The sequence below is a fragment of the Phragmites australis genome, chromosome 4 (assembly GCF_958298935.1).
Source record: "Phragmites australis chromosome 4, lpPhrAust1.1, whole genome shotgun sequence".
NCBI lineage: Eukaryota > Viridiplantae > Streptophyta > Magnoliopsida > Poales > Poaceae > Phragmites > Phragmites australis.
Genome location: NC_084924.1, coordinates 9,350,561 through 9,372,028, shown reverse-complemented (window position 1 = coordinate 9,372,028; position 21,468 = coordinate 9,350,561). Strand labels below are relative to the sequence as shown.

The 21,468-nt window shown below is 41.3% G+C and overlaps 2 protein-coding genes across 2 annotated transcripts; one reads left to right on the top strand and one right to left on the bottom strand.

The window, feature by feature from the left end:
* The first annotated feature begins 2,618 nt into the window (after positions 1-2,618).
* LOC133915602 (DNA-directed RNA polymerase I subunit RPA12-like) lies at positions 2,619-7,865 on the top strand. Its single transcript, XM_062358816.1, has 5 exons — positions 2,619-2,836; positions 2,953-2,993; positions 7,319-7,402; positions 7,488-7,544; positions 7,636-7,865. The coding sequence occupies exons 1-5, from the start codon at positions 2,719-2,721 to the stop codon at positions 7,711-7,713; spliced, it is 378 nt and encodes a 125-aa protein (XP_062214800.1). The 5' UTR covers positions 2,619-2,718; the 3' UTR covers positions 7,714-7,865.
* A 1,033-nt stretch (positions 7,866-8,898) lies between these two features.
* On the bottom strand, positions 8,899-20,416 carry LOC133915601 (probable serine/threonine protein kinase IREH1). Its single transcript, XM_062358815.1, has 18 exons — positions 19,642-20,416; positions 18,464-18,531; positions 18,162-18,347; positions 16,690-18,024; positions 14,951-15,123; positions 14,549-14,783; positions 13,811-13,903; positions 13,595-13,735; positions 13,430-13,522; positions 12,611-12,821; positions 12,434-12,519; positions 12,145-12,233; positions 10,618-10,669; positions 10,470-10,526; positions 10,199-10,372; positions 9,945-10,022; positions 9,396-9,560; positions 8,899-9,312 (listed from the first exon to the last, which is right to left on the bottom strand). Exons 1-17 carry the CDS (start codon positions 20,408-20,410, stop codon positions 9,477-9,479), a joined length of 3,924 nt encoding a protein of 1,307 aa, XP_062214799.1. The 5' UTR covers positions 20,411-20,416; the 3' UTR covers positions 8,899-9,312; positions 9,396-9,476.
* Positions 20,417-21,468: the final 1,052 nt, after the last annotated feature.

Genomic DNA, 21,468 nt, shown 5'->3' with positions numbered 1-21,468 from the left:
AGAAGTACCATAAGTAAGGCCTTTGTTCCTACTCACTATGTTATTACCTTGGTAATAATCATATGTTGGTGAGGAGGTGAATGTGGCAAAGTCATATTCACCATTGGAGAGCACTTCATCATCACTTTTGGACTTGTCATATCTTTCTTTAAGAGTTGTCTAAATAAGATTAGCATCCTCAAGCATACTACCATCTTCGAGCACTATGGAGTCAAACACATCTTCACTCAAAGTATGAATTAAAACATTAGCAGCTTGAGCATTGAGATGTAGGCATTTATCTTCCTCTTTAGATGATGTAGGCATTTATCTTCCTCTTTAGATAAGTTGAACCAATCAACACTAGGAGGAAAAATACTCACATCTACAATCCGCTCAAATTGAGGATCCATGGCCCAAAAAATACTAAGCACGCGAGCGGACCACAAAGAGTAATTTGAACCATCTAACAAAAGAGGTTCTAAAGATACATCACCGATAGTCGACATCTTCTTTCAAGGCGGTTAAGCCCGAAATTGAGAGCCTTAGCTCTAATACTAATTGAAAGGATCGAGATGTCAACTAGAGGGGGTGAATAGATAATTCCTTGACCCTTTCACAAAGATTAACCTCAGGTTTGGTTTGCTCAGTGTGTGTTTCATCAAGATGAAATTTCCTTTCAACGGTAGGTGATGTTCTTGTTAACAACGAAGCACTTGTGATGACTTCTTCAATCTACAAGTTTCACATCTCCAGTCTTCAGTAGGCGTTGTGAGAGTGTGTATGTGTGGTGGTATGAGTGTTTACGTGCATCTACAAATTATATTGGTGTTTTTTTTAAATAGTACTAACTAAGGCCCTGTTTGTTTCAGTTAGATATTGTGAAAAGAAGGTTGTAGATTGTGGATTGTGAAAAACTGAATTGTTACAATCTGGATTGTAAAAGTTGTTAGCTGTTTTGCAATCTGGATTCTAGGGTTGATGGATTGCTGCTTTTGGATGTTAATAGTCTGTAATGCCCTTAACTATTTTGGATGGTATGTTTATTCATTTGTGACACGTTTATTTTGAAATAGGAAAATACACAAATAAAATTTAAAAGATACATAATTCATACAAAATTGAAAATTTAAAAATCAATAGCCTCAAAATATGAAAGAAATACAGCCACCAGTTATCTATTGTGATAAGAAATTAGAAGTGGCCAATCTGTTGGTATTGGTTCACAACATATACAAATGTAAACAATAAATAGTGTTTACATGTATACATATTCTCAAGCTGTGTAGTGAAAGCATATGTAACAACAAAGAAAAACACATTCAGCCCCACAATCTTACCATAGATACATTGAAAGCATGCCAAGAGAAATACGACTTCCGACTCTTAATTATTTTGACCTATTTGCAAATATTTGCCAGAACATCTAAAATTTTCAATAGCCATATGTTCTGCATTTCTTTTGACAAAATTTGGAACGATCGTCTGTTTTTTAATCTGTGAATCAGTTTGTTGTTCCTTAGCATTTGAAGACACACACGCTGGCATAGAGATACACATGACAACGACCAGAACACCATGCCAGCGCGCAAACAACAACGACCAACATATCTCAATGGCCACGACATGAAGCTGGCTGAAGCAAAACAAGAGCACCACAACACCTCCACGGCGACACACAGTGACAAGGCCGGAGCAATTCGCTTCAACGGCCACAACACAAAGGCTGGCCAGAGCATAATGCTTCAACGACACTGATGGCCGGAGGCAACACACAACTCGACGAAGACACACGACAGCAAGGGCACGCGCTGTTGGGGACAAAATAGAATTCAACGCGCACACGCATTGATAACAACAAGCATGATCGGAGATGGCCTTACCGAAGATGGCATAGATGGGAGGGGGTGTTCCGGCAGATGCTCCAGCTGCTGCGCCGTCTACCACACCGGCGAAGGGGCGAGGCGCCCTGTATGCCTGGGTGCCCGAGCTGTGCCAGGATGGGCTGCCGACAAGGCGGGCTGCGCGATGGGGCGGAGAGTAGCGCCAGGACTGGACACACCGTCTGTAAGAGAAGTGGCTCTAGGAACGAGCCCTCTGCGTTGACGATCCATTCTGGCTCGACCATCGGAGCTCGCAATGCGTCCTGGAATGCGATGACGGCATTGACCTCGGGTGCCTCTGTGTTCAGGTCTAGCAGATCCATCCGCGCCGAATCCACGTACTTTCAATGGCGGCGGCAACTAGGGTTCTGCAAGAGCAGGCGGGGGGGGGGGGGGGAGGAGGTGTTGGGTGCGGTCGGGTGGGGGTGCGTCGGGGGTAGAGTGAAAAGGAAATGACAGCGATAGGTAAATTCACTGAAAGTGCGATGGATACTTTAATCTTTCGCACTTCACAATTTGAAATAATCTAATAGAAAATGGATTGTTAGATTCTATCTATTTATTTTAACTTTAGATTATAAAAATCAGAATACACTATCCCAAATAAACAAACTCGGCCTAAACTATAGCTACGACGCATAGAGAAACCAGTGCCTCTCTCGTTAATAACCATTGGCAATTTGGCACGTCATGAGAGATACTTCTGAGTTAGGCAGGCCCATTGGACCAACCGCGGGCCCGCTAAAACCCTAAACGAGTCCACCCGTTTGGTCCAAGCAACAGAGCGGACGGACTCAAACCCGAAGCGGCGGCGGCGGCGGCGCGGAAGGTGGGGACTGTGGAGCGAGCGCGCACCATGGCGTTCTGGCAGGCGCGCGATTTCCTCTTCTGCGGCGTGTGCGGCACCCTCCTTACCTTCGACACCGTCCGCTCCGCCTCCTGCCCTCTCTGCGGCTTCAAGCGCAAGGCCAAAGGTCTCCTTACTCCTCCTCCGCCAGTGGCTTCGTCAATTCTTGATCTGACGAAATATTTTGTGTTTCGTTATCTGACTAGTGGTGCTAATGCAGAATGGTTCCTTTCCTTTTCGCAGAGATTGAAGGGAAGGAAACACGGTACACCATCACCGCCGAGGTAAGGCCCACGGCTCTCTTTCTGTAGCAATCGTTTGCTTTTCTCCTCCTATCACCGGTGCCCCCTATCACCTGGAAGACTTTCAAAGATAGAACGCACACGCGTATGATGGTTATGTGATGGAGCCAATCGAGCTGGGTTAAGCTCGGTGAATGATTTGAACGATGCTTGCACGCCCGACTTAATTCTTAGAATTGTTGTGCTATGCTCTCTCCATTTTGTCAAATTCTCTTCTTCTTGGGGGATTGCCAACCATGTGTTAGACTAACTTATGTCTTAAATCACAAGATCAGTAGCCCTAATATCAAACACCACCTTAAGTGGAAGCATATGGATGTACCGGCGTTCGGAGATGCTATGAGTGATCAGTGAGGAGCATGATGTAGGCGTAGCCATGCGTGGTGATGAGGGTAGATGCCGTGCAGACCGTTAGTGACGTCGTCGCCGACGTGATGTAGATGTAGTAGTAGTAGATGGTGTAGTCAGCGTTCTAGTGCAGCTGGTGGTGACGACCTTCGCCTCACTGATGCGCTCGTAATGATTGCTAGGGTTTGGAGTGTCTGGGGAGGACTTATCTTCACGGGAAAACCTTAGCTCGTGAAGTGCTGGCTCCTCCTATTTATATAGTGCACGTGAGACGAGACCACAACCATCGATTGGCTACGCTTCCAATCAAAGCACTAGAGGTGGCCCAGTCAATTAGGACGTTAGTTGGGATCTAAAACGGCCACGATAAAAAAATGCCAACATTCTCCCCCTTGATTATGAGGCTAATATCGTAAGCCCACTCTCAATGAAACAACACACCAAGGGATCGAGGATTTGCTCGTAAGGAGCATGTCTCCCATAAAATTCTCCCTTTCGATCCGATTTCACTACTTTAATCTTTAGATTATGTTGATTTTCTACCTCAGTCTTAAATATTTTGAATTTATCGAGAGACACAGATCGATCCTTAATGGGGTAGATATAGCCGTAACGGGAGAAATCATCAGTGAAGGTAATGAAAGAAGCAAAATCATCAACCGATGTCACAGGAAAATGACCGCAAATATCTATATGAATTAATTCTAATAAGCCTGTGCTCCGAGTGTCCCTTTCTTTATTTGCTTAACGTATTTTCCTTTAATGCAATCTATGCAGTGGTTAAAGTCGGAGAAGTCTAAGGGTTGGAGAATCTCTTCCTTAATGAGACACTCCATTCTCTTCCACAAAATGTGGCCTAAATGACAATACCACCGTTTTGAAAAAGTCTCAATAATTGTACTTTTTTTTCTCTCTTATGGCTCACATCACATACATTCATAGACACAGATGATTCATTAAAAGGAAGCATATAAAGTTTGTCTTGTTGGATGGTAAGACCAATAATATCTAAATTAAGCTTAAGAATGCACTTATTGTCTCCAAAATTACCATAAAAACCATCATCATCTTACATCAAAACTAAAATGAGATTCCTCCTCATGGTAGGAATATAAACTACATTATTCAATCTAAGAGTGAAACCACTATCAAGAACTAATGGAAGGGATCTGACGGTTTCAACTTCAACTTCCTTCCCATTGTTCACTCTAAGACTTCGCTCCTCCTTTCCTAATGTTTTCGCGGTAAGGAATCCCCTTCTTTACGAGCCACTTCAGGAAACCAACACAATCCTTTTGGTAGTGGTCCTTCTTGTGGCAGAAGTGATATCCGTTATCCTTGACTTCTTGAGAGGCAGGAGCAGAAGGAGCATGTGCTTTGGGTGCCCTCTGTGTTGCCTTGTCGTGCTTTGCGACGAAATGCAGTTTCTTCTTAGAGTTGAAATCTCTTTGAAATTTTCTTTTGTTTCTGGGGTTGCTAACTTGATTAACAAAATCTTTTTTTTTCAGCCCTTAATCCCTCTTCCTCTTGGACACACATTACGATCAAGTCGCTCATGATCCATTTCTCCTTCTAAGTATTATAGTTGATCTTAAAGGGAGAAAATTCAGGAGAAAGAGCGGTCATAATGAAATGGACAAGAAAACCATCATAGATTTCCATTTCCATACTCTTGAGTTTGGCAGCCATGTCTGTTATCATCATGATGTGTTCTCTTATGTCGCCAGACCTATAATTGTACTTAGTGTTGAGGAGTTTCTAAATCAATGTATTGGCATAAACTTTGGAGGTGTCTTTGAATCGCTCCTCCACGGATGCCAAATACGTCTTAGCCTTTTTTGAGGTTGGGGTTGCTCCCTTTTAGCTTCTGATATCAAGTTCCTACTATCATAAGAGACATGCGGTTGGACCGCTCCCACTTCTCAAAAAGAGCATCATAAATTTTCTTTAGTTCATCATAATTTTCCATACAAATGGCGGGAGTAGCGGGAGCGTCAACCCTAAGTGCATAGTCAAGGTTCAAAACTCCAAGAACAACAATCACTTTAGCTTTTTAAACGAGAAAGTTATTCCCCGTAAGTTGCTCTATGACGTCAATTGTGACGGTAACAGAGAAAGCGTTAAGAGCTGGAGAGAAAAGTTGGGTCAGATTAGAAAATTTGTCATAAAGAAATAATTTGCACGAAAATAATTCTATGTTGGTCTGATTAAAATCATGCAGAAAATTAAAATTAAAACTCTAATCCGCATCACCATTGGGAAAAAACGGAAAAGAATTTGAACTAACACATAAGCGTATAATTACAGCCAACTTTGGTTAGAAAGTAATTATGAATCTATATAAATTGATCATAAAATTCTGTAGAAAAATCTTTCTGTTGGTTTCAATTCGTCCAGAGAATTAATCATGATTTTGTACATTAATTATCATTAATTTTAGGCCATTATCCAGTGCATAAATGATTAAACATTGAAAAATCCTAGATAAAGCATTAGAAAATATAAAAGCCCAATGCTTAAATAAAACGGCCCAAAAGGGGCTCTCAGCATGGAGATTTGGGCTCGATTTTTTTTTGGGATTTCCAGTTGAGGTTTCGGATGAGGGAAGGATTTTAGGGATTAGGGTTACGTGTAGAAAGGGGATTCTAAGAGTTTTGCGAAAAATTGCTTAATCCTCTCCTACATGCTAAACCTGAGCCGAATTAACCCCATCCGAGCCTTAAAACATTTAATCCGAGCCCTAATGGGCACATGAACATACATATACAAGCATAAACAGATCTAATTCGAGACAAAGAACCCTAATTTATGAACATGTGTTCTAAACTGACACTAATAAGGGCTAATTATCACCTAAACATGCTCAAATAACATTAATCCGAGACATAAACAACCTAAAACATGAATTTGCGCTTTGATCCGAGCCTAATTCATCTTAAAGATTCATAATTGACAGCTAATTGATGTAAATCGAAAGAATTAGGCCTTATTGATCATAAAATGACATCAACTGAACACTAAATCAAACTATTAGGACTAATTGGGTCTGATCAAGGCTAATTTCGGCTTTGATACTAAATGTTAAACTAACTTACGTCTTAAATCACAAGATCATTAGTCCTAATATCAAACATCACCTTAAGCGGAAGCATATGGACGTACTGGCGTTCAGAGATGCCATGAGCGATCAGTGAGGAGCGTGATGTAGGCATAACCGTGCGTGGTGATGAGGTTAGATGCTGTGCAGACCGTCGATGATGTCGTCGCCAGCGTGATGTAGATGTAACAGTAGTAGATGTTGTAGGCGGCGTTCCAGTGCAGCTGGTGGCGACGGTCTTCGCCTCACTGATGCGCCTGTAATGATCGCTAGGGTTTGGAGCGTTGGGAGAGGACTTATCTTCACGGGAAAGCCTTAGCCTGTGAGGTGCCGGCTCTCCCTATTTATATAGCGCACGTGAAACGGGACCGCAACCATTGATTGGCTGCGCTTCCGATCAAAGCGCGGGAGATGGCCCAATCAATTAGGACGTTGGGATTTAAAATGGCCACGATAAAAAAAATGCCAACACCATGCTGCTGGGCCATTGGCTCGAGGGTGATTCTCCTTTCGAATTTTTGGAGGATACTAGAGGTACCATTTGCAGCATAGCAACATCCTCATGTTTCTGACATTATGAGAATACTAGAGGTACCATTGTTATTGAATTCGAGCATAAACTTTGCACAACTGATGATTTTCTAGCTTCGCATGTATATGCTACGCCAACCAAGTAATTATGTCAGGTGTATTATCAGACTAAACCTTAGCAGTTTGCATTAGTTACTAAATGAGAATTTTGATTTTAAGGACTACAGGTCTTGTACTTTTGTCCAATCAGTAATGAAAGTTTGTCAGATATGGAACGAGACTGGCTCTACCGTCAATATGTTTCTGGTTCTTAACTGTATGCTATTTGCAGGATATTCGAAGGGAGTTAAAGATTGAACCATTTGTGATTCTTGAATCAGCACCAAAGGAAGACGGATTTGTGCAAAGAGCTGTGGTATGTTCTTTGTCCTTCAAATATATTCAAAGTCTTATTGTTTTTTGGATTTTTTTAGCGCTTCAAAATCTGGTTTCTGCATTAGGCAAATGAATCCTGTCCAAAGTGCTCCAATCCTCAGCTGGAATATTACACTAAGCAGGTTATCTACTGATCCTTCAGCATTTGATGGTCAATAGCTTCCTGATTTTATCTGTGTAATCGTAACTCCTGACTACCTTCTGGAATTGCAGCTGCGTTCAGCAGACGAGGGACAGACGGTGTTCTACGAGTGTCCAGAGTGTAGGCACAAGTTTTCGGTCAACACCTGAGGAACTTTCCGATCACTTTTACGAACATGGCCCAATTTTTTTTTCTTGCTTTGACTTGACGAATGATGTTAAAACAGTTGCAACCTTTTTGCCCGTATCAAATATCAGTGCTACATGGATGATCACATCCCTGCTTTGTGGCTAACTCGAAACCTGTGTGTCCTGGGGATTAGCCCATTTCTTATGTGTTTTATTTGAATGTCCACAACCGTAGTAAGTGCTATTGGGGCAAATAATTAAATGGGTGCAGATGTGCAAACAGCCAATACTGTCTGTTCGATTCTCGTCTGAAAGCTTCGGTTGATCCCATCATTTCACTTATGGAGGGGTTGATTTGCATCCTCGTGTGGTCACGAAATATCGTGAAACAAACTTTCCACTGGTGTAGTTTTTGGATAAAGATCGGATGGATAATATTTACTGTTTGTATGTTTGCATCTATTTCTTAGTTTGAATCAAAGATTTCCCCCTTTTCTAAAGGTGATTGATCTCGGAGCTGCATTTGAAGCAGGTCATTTTCATTGACATTATTTTTTAGAACAATTTCTTAGGTACTATCAAAAAATCGTAAAAGTTGAAAAATATTATTGGTGTGAGGAGGACATGGATTCTGAATTTATATATCATACTTACCATTGATGATATTTTTTAATATAGATATTTTTATAATATTATCTATCTAATTTTATCTTATCTTTTTGTGCTTCTATATGTCCCGAGCTTGTGCCTTCTTTTTCAGTATTCTAAAGTTTGACGTATAATTGATATATAAGCTAGCCTACCCGGTAATACGGCTTTTGTGAGTTTGGCTGTAAAATAAGGCGTTAATGGTTCGGGCGTTTCGATGGGTACGCATTCTCACAAAACTGGCCAAGGAACACGCAACGTATCCTATGGAACTTCACCTAATATCAACAAACCGTGCCTGATTCTAGGTCACAATATGATCTATGTGCTACAGTATTTTGTATGCGTTATTGCAGATGTCGACAAACTGTTATAGTAACACCAGCGCAGCTCTACGTAATGTTCGTCGACAACCATTGGATTGTTCTTTCCAGGGAGTCAGATACATCATACATGACACTGACTTGCATGAAACACTGACCACGGTCAACATTCTTATAATGTCCCTAATTCTGTTAAGAGACGCTGGAAGCATGGAGCAATAGACAAAGGTAATACTTGCGCCAAAACAAACTAGACCAGTACCACGGCCAGCAAAATGATATTGTGAACAGTTCTGGCTGCAGGAAAATCTGCAGGCTCAATGGGCCATTGCCAATTATATGCCAGAATGGCAAATTTCTGAGACCATCTACATTTCATAGGTCGTATTCTGAAAAGAGTAACCTGGACCAATCTTGCGCACCCAAGGCTGGTAATGGGACAGAAAAAGAAAAAAGAAAAAAGAAAAAAGAAAAAAGGAGAACAAAAAACAGCGCTCCTAGGTCTCATGCCGAATTTGGTCCAGGATGATTCACTGACGATGGCATGGCAATTGTTACGAAAACAAGAAAAAAAAAACAGCAAAACTGTACTCGGCTCCGCGAGATGTAGGAACAGCCTCAATAGGAGCAGACCATGCCTCACTTTCATCTGCAAAATTGACGATAAAAACTAGATAAAACAAGATTATAGAGGAGTTAATTAAGTGCAAATAGAACAGCTAATATACTTACATGTACAAGACCTACATCACACGAGCACCTTGCAAACTGTTTGATTACTTCAAATGAATCAATCCAGATCTAGATTGACTGCTACGTTTCAGATTTCGGTGGTGGATCGTCCTTCAATCCTTTGGTAAGCAAATCGTAATTGATGGACGCAAGCTGTGACAGATTCTGCAGCGAAAATGAAGTTAGGTGAATGATGGCAGAATCTAGGCAAGTTGGCTATCTCTGGCATCAGTCAATGAATAGTACCTTTAGCATTCAGTATCTGTCTCTCAGGTACAGTGATATTACAATTACAATAACAGTGCAAAGGGCGATATTTACTACCTAGTTGTGCAAATATGATTGCTTATTGCTGAGGAGATATAAGAGAAAGTGAGCAGTAAGGTGGAAACTTGGGCATCCATTAAGTGAAAAGAACAGGACTAGTGCATTTGCTTCAAAAGAGAAAGGGATGTTGCTCCATGAAAATTCAATCATGTAAATTGCCATGCTTCAAACATTGTTAAGATATGATAGGTTAACAAACACCCAGTGTAGCTGCAGTCTTACCTTGAATGAGAAGTTGCTGAAGGAATAATTGACATTTGCGCTAGATTCAAACTCATTGGGGCCACCACAGTCCTCCCCCTATTGCACAATTTATGGAACAGTTTAGAAAAGGAACTAAAGAACATAAATGCGGATTAACTGTTCACAGTAGAGTATTCTTTTGAATTTTCTTTTCCTCTACTTTCTACAACTACTTATGCAAAGGAATGTTTTTATTTGTTGCTCAGTTAACTGAGTGAGAAGAATATTCATACCATGTCATCTTGGCGATTGCTCACACAGCTACTGCTTCCACTAAGGCTTCCATTATCACTGGAATCCTCAAACTCGTATGCTTCATATAAGTTTTCATCTGACGTATTCCAAGAATAACGACTGGTGAAGTAGCTAGTATCAAATGCACTATCTGAGGAGGGAACAAAGGCGGCCTGAAAATGATTTTGTGTTATCCCTGGTATACCTACACAAAAGAGATGCACTGCACTACAAGTTTGAGAGTTAAAGTAATTGTTGACCCTTTCTCACCTTCTGCCTAGCAAGTGTATCCCAGCTAATGTCCTTAAAATATGGATGTTGTTTAACCTAAAAGAAATAATTCCCAACATCAATCAGGTCTATATCATTTTTTTTAATAAAGTTATAAATAAAGAAGTCTTCAGTATCTTCAGAATACCTCCGAGGCACCATTTGCTCCTAGCCGTTGATGAGGATCTTCTGTCAATAATCTGGACGAAGTTGTTGTATGACCATCAGATTAGTTTTACTTAAACCGTATCTGAAATTAACTTGCTCAAATTATCAGAAATTGAGCATGAACTAGCTGAGTAGCATTGTAATTGGAATTTGCACAGTTAATGGCATCCCTATACTAAGTTACCAGCATACAAAGTTCCCAACATACATACTAGTGATAAGTTACATTTGAGCAAGCAAAATAGAGTAATTCAAAACCACAGAACACGACTGAATGAAGAGAGCATAAAGGGTACCATGCCACCATTATCCTATAAATAGGAACTGGAAATGACAAGCTATCTCGAGGGCAACTATAACATTTTACGACAACGGTAAGAGTACAAGAGTACCGTCTAGTTTGACCCACATGCCCAAATACCCCAACAGTCATTTGGATTATTCAGGACCAGCATAATACTACTAACAATCTGATGCTCATTCTCAGAATCTAATCGATTAAGTTGATCTGAAACAACATCTCAATACTTAAATGGTAATTTAATAGTTGAAATATGCAAGATCGTATTTAAGTTTCTCTTTGAAGGCATAGTTAATGAACAATGATGGATCAAGCGCCATTGATAGTTGTGCATCGAATTTGATTCCTGAATTGCAGCAATAAGCAGAAAAAGAATGAAGCAAAGGAAAAGAACAGTGCAGTATGAACAGTTAACTTTAGGATGGATTGCATAAATGATGGTTTGTTGTATTGAGGCCCAAAGGGGGCATATATATAGAGTTACATGAGGAAAACCCTAGACTAGGAGGTTACTCTAGTACACTTGACTATTATTGTAACAACCCAGCGTCCAAACCGGCTTAGGTCCACTCACACATTGGGTGTACCACACGCTCACACCAACCCGTTTACGCTTTCATCCTCGCTTCGCGAAAAAGGATTAACCCAGGTTGGTGGTATGGACTCCGGCATTATATGTTGGTGTAGCTCACCCTCCACTAGCAAGTTGGGACCAAACCAAAACCTCGCATGCACACAAACACGGGCTACCATGGGCTTAATTCAAATCACACAGGGATGCCACATACACCTCAAAGGGTCCAACGTCCTCGTTGGCCCAGCATGCCCACAACCGGGAGTAGAGATTGCTCCTCCTGGGGAGCAGCACAGCGGAGAACTAGGGTGGACGCCAGATCACAAAACCTAGAGCTTTGATACCATGTTAACTTCAGGATGGATTGCATAAATGAAAGATTGTTGTATTGAGGCCTAACGGGGCAATATATATAGAGTGACATGAGGGAAACCCTAGACTGGAGATTACTCTAATACCCTATTATACCCTTAACACAAACATACAAAAATATGATATAATTAGCCCCTAAATTACATGTTATAAAATTCGCGCAACCTAGCACAATTAGCTACCAGATAAACATTTGAACACAAGGAGCAGGCGATCCTATATCACAGGCAATTGAGTGCTTGGTTTGAAATATTTCTTACTTGTCAATTAAATCTTGCGCTTCGAAACTCATCTCTTCTGGGACATGTGGCCAAGGTATTTTGCGATTCAGAATATTGTCAAAAATGGTCTACAGCAACAAGTAGACCAAAGTTAAGTTACACCAAATCTCTAGAAAAAGATCTAATAGTTTGCTGGTGAATATTTGCTCCAGACCAGCACATCTTGATAATGAACATTTATTCCTGGCTGGCTGCTTAACTGTGTTAAGCTGATAATCTGGTGTTATGATCACGTAAGAATTTATTCATTTAACGAAACATAAAATACCTGAGGGTGTTCTGCATTGAATGGAGGTATGCCAACTATTAGCTCAAAAAGAATGACACCAACAGACCACCAATCCGCACTAGTACCTGGCACAACGATAAAATAATTAGTATCAAATAGGTAATCAAAATGAAAAAGCGCGCGGAGGCAAAAAAAATGACTTTGTTTAGCATTTACCATGTCCTGTCCCCAAAAGGATTTCTGGTGCTAAATAATCAGGAGTTCCAACAGCGGAACGATTTTGTCTCCGTGCTCGGTGATCCATTTGCTCAACTTCACTCATCTGAGGCTCATCATCTCCGTAAAATGAAGCCCCACTAACAGCAGGACCAGACAGATCATCTGTGCTATTGATCAAACCAACCTTGGACAACCCAAAATCTGTCAACTGAAGAAAATGAAGATTAGTAAGCAGCCCAAATAGAAAACACATTAGTAAAAATATCCATGCCAGACTAAGAACAAAAATGGCGTCTTCTGTCCATAAAAATATAGAAGGAAAAAACTATGAAATTAGCGACGTGACAATTGTACACTAAAAGAAATCAGTTGATATTTGACTTGTGTGAAAACTACGACAAAGTGCTGATTTTCTTCAAGAAAAGAAAAAAATATGTCCAAGATTCTTTGCAGTATATCATTCAGGATCTAAACTGCAAAAGGCAATATGGAGGCACCTAAAGCTTTCTAATCATCCATCATTATCTCCAAAAATGACTCCCCTCAATAGTCACATGTATTTGCTGGCCATGTTCTCTCCTTACAAAACTAGTACATGCTGTTCTGGTACTGCTATGAATAGTTATCATTATTTGTTTTGTTTGCGCGAACAAATTATACCAAATTACTGATACATCTTCCACTAACTAGACATAGAAATAAAAGCTTGCCTTTGAAAGGCATGCATAATGAACTTTAGTTTGTCCATATCTAATGTGAAACATAAAATAAACAATAAGGAGAGAAGATTTAATGACCATACGCATTTCTCAATACCTTAATATGTCCATCATGGGCTATCAACAAGTTGTCAGGTTTTAGATCTCTATGAACTATGTGTATAGAGTGCAAATATTCCAAAGCTAGTACCTGCAGGATAAAAACAATTATAAGACAACAGGAATGAAAAGGGTAGAAAACTAATAAGTACTAGAAACTTACAACTTCTGCAAGATATACGCGAGCAACAGCTTCATCCAGGCATCCCAAATTTTTCAGTAATGAGTACAGGTCCCCTCCGTTTAGGTACTCCATGACCAGATACAAATTCTCCCGAGAGGTAAAAGAATAGAAAAAGCGAACCTTACAAAAGCATGATAATTTTAGAATCAAATAATAACTTTCCAAATCAGGGCTAAGATTTGCAGGTTCACTTACCACAAAAGGATTTCGGACTGTAATCAAGATATCACGTTCAGCCAATATACTCTCGACAGCATTTTTTCGAATCATATCTGCCTTCCTAAGTACCTGCTTAAAAGGAAGACTTCTTGTTAGATCAGCCAAAAAATGCAATTTTTGCCATGAAATGAAAGGAAGCAAGGTGCAATGAAGCATGTGTCAGAATTTACTTCTATAATTATACATGAAAATATGGTGTGTACCCTTTATGGGTGGTGTATTCTCTTCTACTTAAATGAATGGCAGTACTCCTGCCCTTGGTTAAAAAAAAAAATTATACATGAAAATAATCTGAGATATGTTAGTAGTGAAACTAGTGCCATGGTATTGCTGCTTGCTATACATCTCAAAACTATAATGCTCGCCAGGAGCAAGCAAGATGTAATCTGTTCGGCAGTACCCACACCAGAAGTATTACCATTAGCATTACATCACTTCAACCTAAAAGCTATCACACAAAAGTTATCACAAGAACAGCACAAATTACATGGCATGGTGCAGTCTGGACAGGACTAAGAAATATGTTCACACAATTTAAATCAAATAAAGTAATTGGATGAACCTGCTGTTATCAAGCAATACAGAAAGCTTAGACTTTCCAGGGCTGAACCATATATAGCACAAAAAAGCTCCAGAGTATGAACCATATGCTCAGAGTCTAAAGAAATACGTGCATGGTTGCATAAAAGAACAAAAAGATCAACCAATAAATACCTTAATAGCAAAGAGGTCTCCTGTAGTTCTTTTCTTGGCTAAGAAAACACGTCCAAATGCTCCACGACTGATAGGTTTTATGATTTCAAAGTCATCAATTGAAGTACGATCCTTGACTGGATGGACAGGACTTGCTCGTAAGCTACGGACAACATCATCTTCTTCATCCATTATGGTACTTGCTGAATCAACCTTGTCCATATCGACCGAATCGCAAAGCTGTAGGTACTTCTCCCTAAAGGATTATACAAATGTGAAAGCCGAAATAACTAGAGTAAAAAAAAGGCAAGCAACATTACTATGTTAATAAGCTTCTAAAAATGAAGTGACCTGCAAGAATTATTTTTATCATCTGGTAAAGATGTAAATTAATAAAAGGCCAAGTCCACAGAGGAGTCTCACCGGTGTAGTTTTTCTATACGTGTACCAAATGTCTGCACTGTGAGAGCCTCATGTTTCCTGCGATTGACAATTTCTTGCAGATCTTCTATGCAGGTAACCATTTGGGATAATGCACTTTCTTCATCCAGAGGAGTATTTGCGATGCATCGTGCAATATCTGCAAGTTCAACAATCTGCACAAATTGAAGGAAATTATTATACTAGCAACTCTAACAATTCGATATCAAGAGTTCAAGTTGAAATTGTTAGCAACCGAAATCATTTTCCTTACAGGCAGACAAGGACTAATGGGAATGCAAGAATGAAAACCTTTTCGACTACCACCGACTAGTTTATTCTTTGAGCTAGCAAGGCCTGTGGTATTACTCTTTTTGGATAAACCATCATTAGTGCATGACTTATGTCCAGTACAGCCAGCATGTTGCCTTTTGGAATCATGCATCCCATGTGTTGTCATCTAAATCTTGTGAACTCTAGCATAACCACATATCAAAGCAGTTTTTAGATCTGTTCTTTCAGTGTGCACCCCCACCACTGCAAAGCACATCTCATACTATCAGGCTACCACCAATTCACCGTATCACAAACTTCCTTAAAATACTTCTCGGTATCCTGAAGTCAGTATTATAATTTACAAGAGACAAATTCCTGAAATTTCATACCAAGGTATAGTCTCACTGCTTCTGTAATTCTAGCAAAAATTTACCACTCCCACCACTGCATAACACACTTCACACTACCAGTGTACCACCGATTCACCATGTTAGAAACTTCCATACAAATTCATCCAGGTGTCCTGAAGTCAGTATTACAATTTACAAGACAAGTTATTGAAATTTCATAGGAAGGTGTAGTTCCATTGGCTCTGCAACCCTAGTGAAAATATACCACAGAAGAATGGAAATTTTTAGGAATTCCGCTCAATGACTCATTGATATATGGGTCTCAGGGCCACACACCAATTAGTCAATGGGACAGTGGAATGGTATATCCTGGAATGACATCAAATAGAGTGGTACTGGTAAATCCTTAAATTTTCCTAGAACTATTTCAACTATCAAAGAATTACGATGATCAAACTTTCAAGAGGGACACACAAGGTGTGTGAACGGAGTTGCATGACATGGTCATGCTAGAGCCCTGTGCCCCGACCAAATGTGACGCGCCACTAGAATTAGAACTCAATCCTGGGTGACAAGAAGGTCAGACTTAATATGTGAGGTATCATAAGATAACTCTTCCAAATCTCACACCTTGAGTTAAGTAGTTTTCATATTTGCAAGAGCTTGAAACTAAAAAAGGACAAGTTTATTAAAGTGAAAAGTAGCACACATGAGATATGGCATACTGATAAAGCACATCAGTATTTAGTAAATTGTGGATAGCATGAAGTTTTCTAATTAGAAATCTTATATGATAGATTCTGATAGCATAAACCCACTAATTAATTTCAAATTGTATGAAGCATTTGTTTATATACGCTAGCTCATTTTTGACAATTGATATTCTGTAGTTGCATGGAGATTTGATTGCCATAAACAGCAGACAAACAGAACGACATCATCAGTTGACTTTTATTGCGGTTACTAGCTTTGCACATCACACTAGTACATACAATTAGGCATAGATACTATTTTTTTGTCATGCCATTTATTAGATGACAAATTTATAGCAAAATGACAAAATGATCAGCTACTAAAAGAGAAAAGAGACAGAACTATGGAAATTCTATGCCTTACCTGCGGAAGATCATCACTCTCATTAATTGCATTTTTACCAGCTAAAAGCATGTCTATATGATTCGATCTTGGAGTCGTTAATGGAGATCTAGGTGTCATGCTTCCTGCGGATGATGTAGCCATTCCATGATCAGATTTTGGCCCAAAACGAGTCTTGCATGTCATTGAAGGAAGATTTTTTATGTCATCCAATGAAATAGTGTTATCAGCCTCTTGGAGATAGTCAAGCATATCAGCAGATCCTCTTCTAGACCAATCAGAGAGTTTTGGAGAGGGACCATCATATTCTTCATTCATGCTTGAATTTGAAACTTTTGCAACATCTGGGCTGCCAGCAGCATTTGGAAGGTCTTTCTGTGAATAAGACTCTACCATCTTTTCTAGTGTTTCCGCAACTCTGATTAAACGTTCATCAACGCTTACACCTTTTTGATCGCACCTGTCAGCAATTGCACAGACCCTTGAATGATCTTCTACATAATGTGTGGGGACATATTCTTCACATATGCGGCACATTATTGAACCCTCTTCAGAAATATTTGGCTGGTCATACCAGTGTCCCCAAGAAGTTTTATGTTGATGCTTGGGAGGAAGCTGCTGTTGTGATATAGATTCTACTGGACTGTTTAGTTCGGCACGGCTACTAACTGTAGAGAGTGTGTCTGTTTTCTTATTAGGTGATTCGTCTTTAGCAGGGGTAGATTCTTTTGGAGACTTTGTAACAGGTGATGGAAAAGGTTTCCAGGAAGACATCCGTTCTCTGGTTGGAGAATCAACCTCTTTCTTAACATCTGTATCAAGGGGTGGAAGAAGCTTAACAGGCTTTATCTCCTGACTTCGTTTCCATTTCAAATTATGCTGCTCCTGACTGTATGATTTTCTTACCTCACTTTTACTGGCTCTGGTCGTGTCATCCGCACCTGGTTGAGCTAAAATTTGCCTATCCGCAGATTGTATAATCTTATCACGCTGATCAATGACAACTTCATCCTCCGCAAAGCCACTCTCCTTGTGGAACTGGAGCAACCTTGTACATCTTGTAAGGATAAAAAGCATCCGGGTGTACAGTTTCTTCAGCACACCCATTGGGAGCTCCTGACGATGATCATCCAAATCTTGCACTATACCTTCACATTGAAGCCAAAATTCCCCAGGTGTCATGACACAACAGCTGCGTGCAAGTATTAGCAGATCCTCTAACGTTTCTTTCCACTCAGGATGAGAGTCTGCGTACTTTTCCATTATACTAACCAAGTCTCCGGCAAATATTGCCAAATCTGAATTTACCTCTTCCTTTGCCTTCTCAAATCTCACCTGGATAACTTTTAGTACCTCCTGCGTAGACAACATAAGACAAGATTACCCTTACTTCATAAATATTTTAAAAAAAAACTGGAACAGGTCAAAATAAACACATCAAATACATACAAATCAATGGCCCTCATCTCACACAAAACGTGGACCGAGATTACCTTCAAGTTGTAAATGCCCCGAGGTTTCCAGAAAGGAAATGGCCGCACCCCTTTGGAGTTCAATTCATGCGAAAAACTTTTTATATCTGAAGGGCCTCTCTTCCTCGGCGCACTGGTAGCCTGCATAATGGCTTTAAAGCGTGGAGACTCGGATTCCTTTGGTGTCTCGCAGGGATCATATGCACACTGCAGGTTAATATGCCAATGCAGATAAGTGTAAGCAAAAGAGGCAAGGATGGATTAATCATTGTTTACTTAAATATAAGTCATAAAAAAGAAAAAACATGTAGAGATATCACTACCGCAGCCTCTGGTATATGAGTAGGGGTCCTCAAATCTCCAGAATGGTTCCGCAATGCACTAGATTTAGCTGTGTATGAGATGGATTAGATGCCCACATATCAGATATGGTTGTTAAGACAAAAAAAGGGGCACCAGTATAGGGGCCCAAGACCAGATAAGATGTAAATTCATTAGAATTAAATAGAATAAAGCCCCACGAAAGGAAAAACACCAATTAGTTGCATGGATATTTTCATAACAGAGGGAAAATTGGAGAAAAGAAGATGCACACACACAGGCAAGATATCTCATGCTACAGAAGAAGCATATGACTTCCGTTTTTACAGGTGAAATCTGCCATGATGGATATTGTCCTCTGGGCAGCTTAACAGGGCAAAGTAACATGTGAACCTTGCAAGCCTAACGTAATGCAGTTTTGTTTGGGATGTGCAGAACTATAGAAGCATAGATCACAAATGATCAGCCAGTTGGCACAAAAGGAGATGCATCATTATAGTAAACTCTCTCACTCAATCACAAACTGGCATCCAGCGTGGGTCTTGAGTTCGGCAAGACGACTTCAGATTCCAAACAGACTGATTTTATAATGCATAAATGGAAAGTTTAGTGAAACGACTGACACATCTCCTACACACATTGATAAAGTGTCATGGAAGTGCTAGTGTAAACAGTGTCTAACACGTTCCAGAAGAAAAGCTCACTCAAGCATACATCCAATGAATTGTGTATATGGAACTAAACAGGGATCGAATTAACTCATAAAGACCTTAACCTCAAGCACCAAAAAGAGCAAGCAATAACTAACTCAATTTATAAATTATAACTCCCTCCAGCTTGCCAGTTTCACTTTAAACGGCTCGAATCTTACATCCTTTAGCACATAGCATTTCAAATTCAGAAAATGGACACCACGAAGCAACACAAATCATGTAATCAACTCCCAACAACTTAACAAATCTATGGTGAGATTATTAAGCCTCTACTGCCTTTTCTGGAAACAGTCAACTTAGTAAGAGCTAAAGGGAGCATGAACAGCTAACGCTTGTTCTCCCATTCCCTAGCTATGCAAAATTCTAATCACTAGCTTGAACAAATCAGTAACCAGCTTAAAGGATCATGATGCAAAAACCCTAAACAAGCTTTTCAAAAGAAAAATGAACGGGGACAGAATTAGAACCTTTTACAGCGCTCTTTCCTTCTGCTCCCAAGCTCGTCCCTGTGGCACTCCGCATCGGCAGCTCGGCCGTCTTCCCCTTCCCCCGGCTGCTACTACCACTGCTACTCGAATCAGCCCACGAGCTCCCGCCCTTCCTCCCGCCGCCGACGCCGGCCGATGCAGCCGACGGCTCCGCCTGCGCCTGCCCACGCGAGAGGTTGCTGCTCCCGAGCGCGGCGGCGATGCGCTGCCCTTCCTGCGGCAGCGGCCCGGATCTCGTCTTGATCCGGTTGAGCCCCAGCGAGGACGCGAGGATCGGCGACAGCGCCGCCGCCGACGCGCCGCCCCCGCCGCCGCCCGCGTCCCTAAGCTGCGCCACCGACGACCCCTTCCTCCCATCGCTCGCCGCGCTCGACGAGGCCGACGACGCGGCGCTCTTTGGGGGCCCCGAGGCGGCGACGGCAGCGGAGCCGAACAGCTTGTCACGCTTCCTGGGGGTCTCCGATTTGGTCTTCTTTTTGTCGGATCTGGAGGAGGACGAGGACGCCGGCGACGCCGCGGAGGCGGAGGCCGGCGCTGAGGTGGGCGTGCGCGGGCTGTTGCTGCCGTCGGGGCTGAACGAGGACTCCGACGACTTGTGCCGCGACGAGAAGAAGCGGCCCTTGAACACCATCGCGTCCCCAGACCGGCGGGGAGGAGTTCCGTCGAACAGGTAGTGGGGACGAAGCGAAGCGAAGCGAAGCGAGCGACGGATCGAGGCAGACTGGTCGAGAGAGAAAGATGAGAGCATGCGAGTGGGGACAGCAAGGAGGAAATGTAGCGGCTAGCGAGTGGGGGTGGACGAGGCGAGACCGCGAGAGCGAGCCGAGCCGAGCCGAGACGCCAGCGGGTCCGCCCTGTGCGTGCGTTCTTCTGCCTCGGCTGACGGACCGAGACGGCTGGCCGGGCTGCGTGCCGAGACGGGCGGAGCGAGCCGGCGGGCGAGCCGGCGGCCGCGGCCGCGGCCGTGCCGTGCCCGCGACTGCGTTTTGACTGGGAGGAAGTGGGCCACCGGTGGACTGGTGGTCCGGAGTGCTGCGCTTGTGGTGGGCCGGCGGCTCTTAGGCTTCATCTGGAAGCGCGCCGGGTGGCCCAGTTTGAATCGGCTGCGGCCGGCGGGGCTGGGAATGTGACCGGACGAGTGGGTTGCTGTTGCCGTGGGGGCCGGGGAACGAGCTTTTTTATTTTTTTATTTTTTTATTAAAAAATTAAATAAATAAATTCCTGATGAAAAAAATTGCAAAACTAGACGACTACCGCCGTTTCAAAAGGCGGTAAGGACCTTACCGCCCAATAAAAAAGCGGTAAGCAATTTTACAGGGTCTTATCACTCTTTTAGTGCGGGTAGGCTTACAGCCGTTCTGAAGTGGGCACGTAAACACAGTAATCCGTGATGAACAGTACTCTGAAGTTATATTACTTTCTATCTTCTCTATTCAAAACAGTGATATTCTGTTACTCCAAAAATTCTAAAATTTTTTGTAAGCGTTTCATAATTCATGTGCAACCCATTTTAATTGAATTCACCAAAAAATCCTATGTAAAATTTAAAATAAAATTCTCTAAAAAAGCTAGTTTTATAACTTCTAATAATTGTTAGTGCCTCAAATAAATTTTTAAAAAACTGGTAAAATTCAATAATATTCTTCTTATATGATGAAATAATTTCTAAAATTATTTTTAGTAGTAGGTTTATATATGTTTTAATTCAAATTAAGTTAAAAGAAGAATATCACATGAAATTATAAAAATACATATAAATGGTGCATTACAAAGGAATCCAATTTTTTACCATATAATATAGAACTA

What these genes read in the sequence shown, in the direction of transcription:
- LOC133915601 (XM_062358815.1), bottom strand. Translation starts at nt 20,410, where the DNA reads ATGCTCTCATCTTTCTCTCTCGACCAGTCTGCCTCGATCCGTCGCTCG. An exon ending in CTCATATACCAGAGGCTGCG is followed by an intron (nt 18,348 to 18,463) that starts GTAGTGATATCT and finishes ATTAACCTGCAG; the next exon opens with TGTGCATATGATCCCTGCGA. An exon ending in GAGACCTCTTTGCTATTAAG is followed by an intron (nt 13,904 to 14,548) that starts GTATTTATTGGT and finishes CCTTTTAAGCAG; the next exon opens with GTACTTAGGAAGGCAGATAT.
- LOC133915602 (XM_062358816.1), top strand. Translation starts at nt 2,719, where the DNA reads ATGGCGTTCTGGCAGGCGCGCGATTTCCTCTTCTGCGGCGTGTGCGGC. An exon ending in CTTCAAGCGCAAGGCCAAAG is followed by an intron (nt 2,837 to 2,952) that starts GTCTCCTTACTC and finishes TCCTTTTCGCAG; the next exon opens with AGATTGAAGGGAAGGAAACA. An exon ending in GGTACACCATCACCGCCGAG is followed by an intron (nt 2,994 to 7,318) that starts GTAAGGCCCACG and finishes TGCTATTTGCAG; the next exon opens with GATATTCGAAGGGAGTTAAA.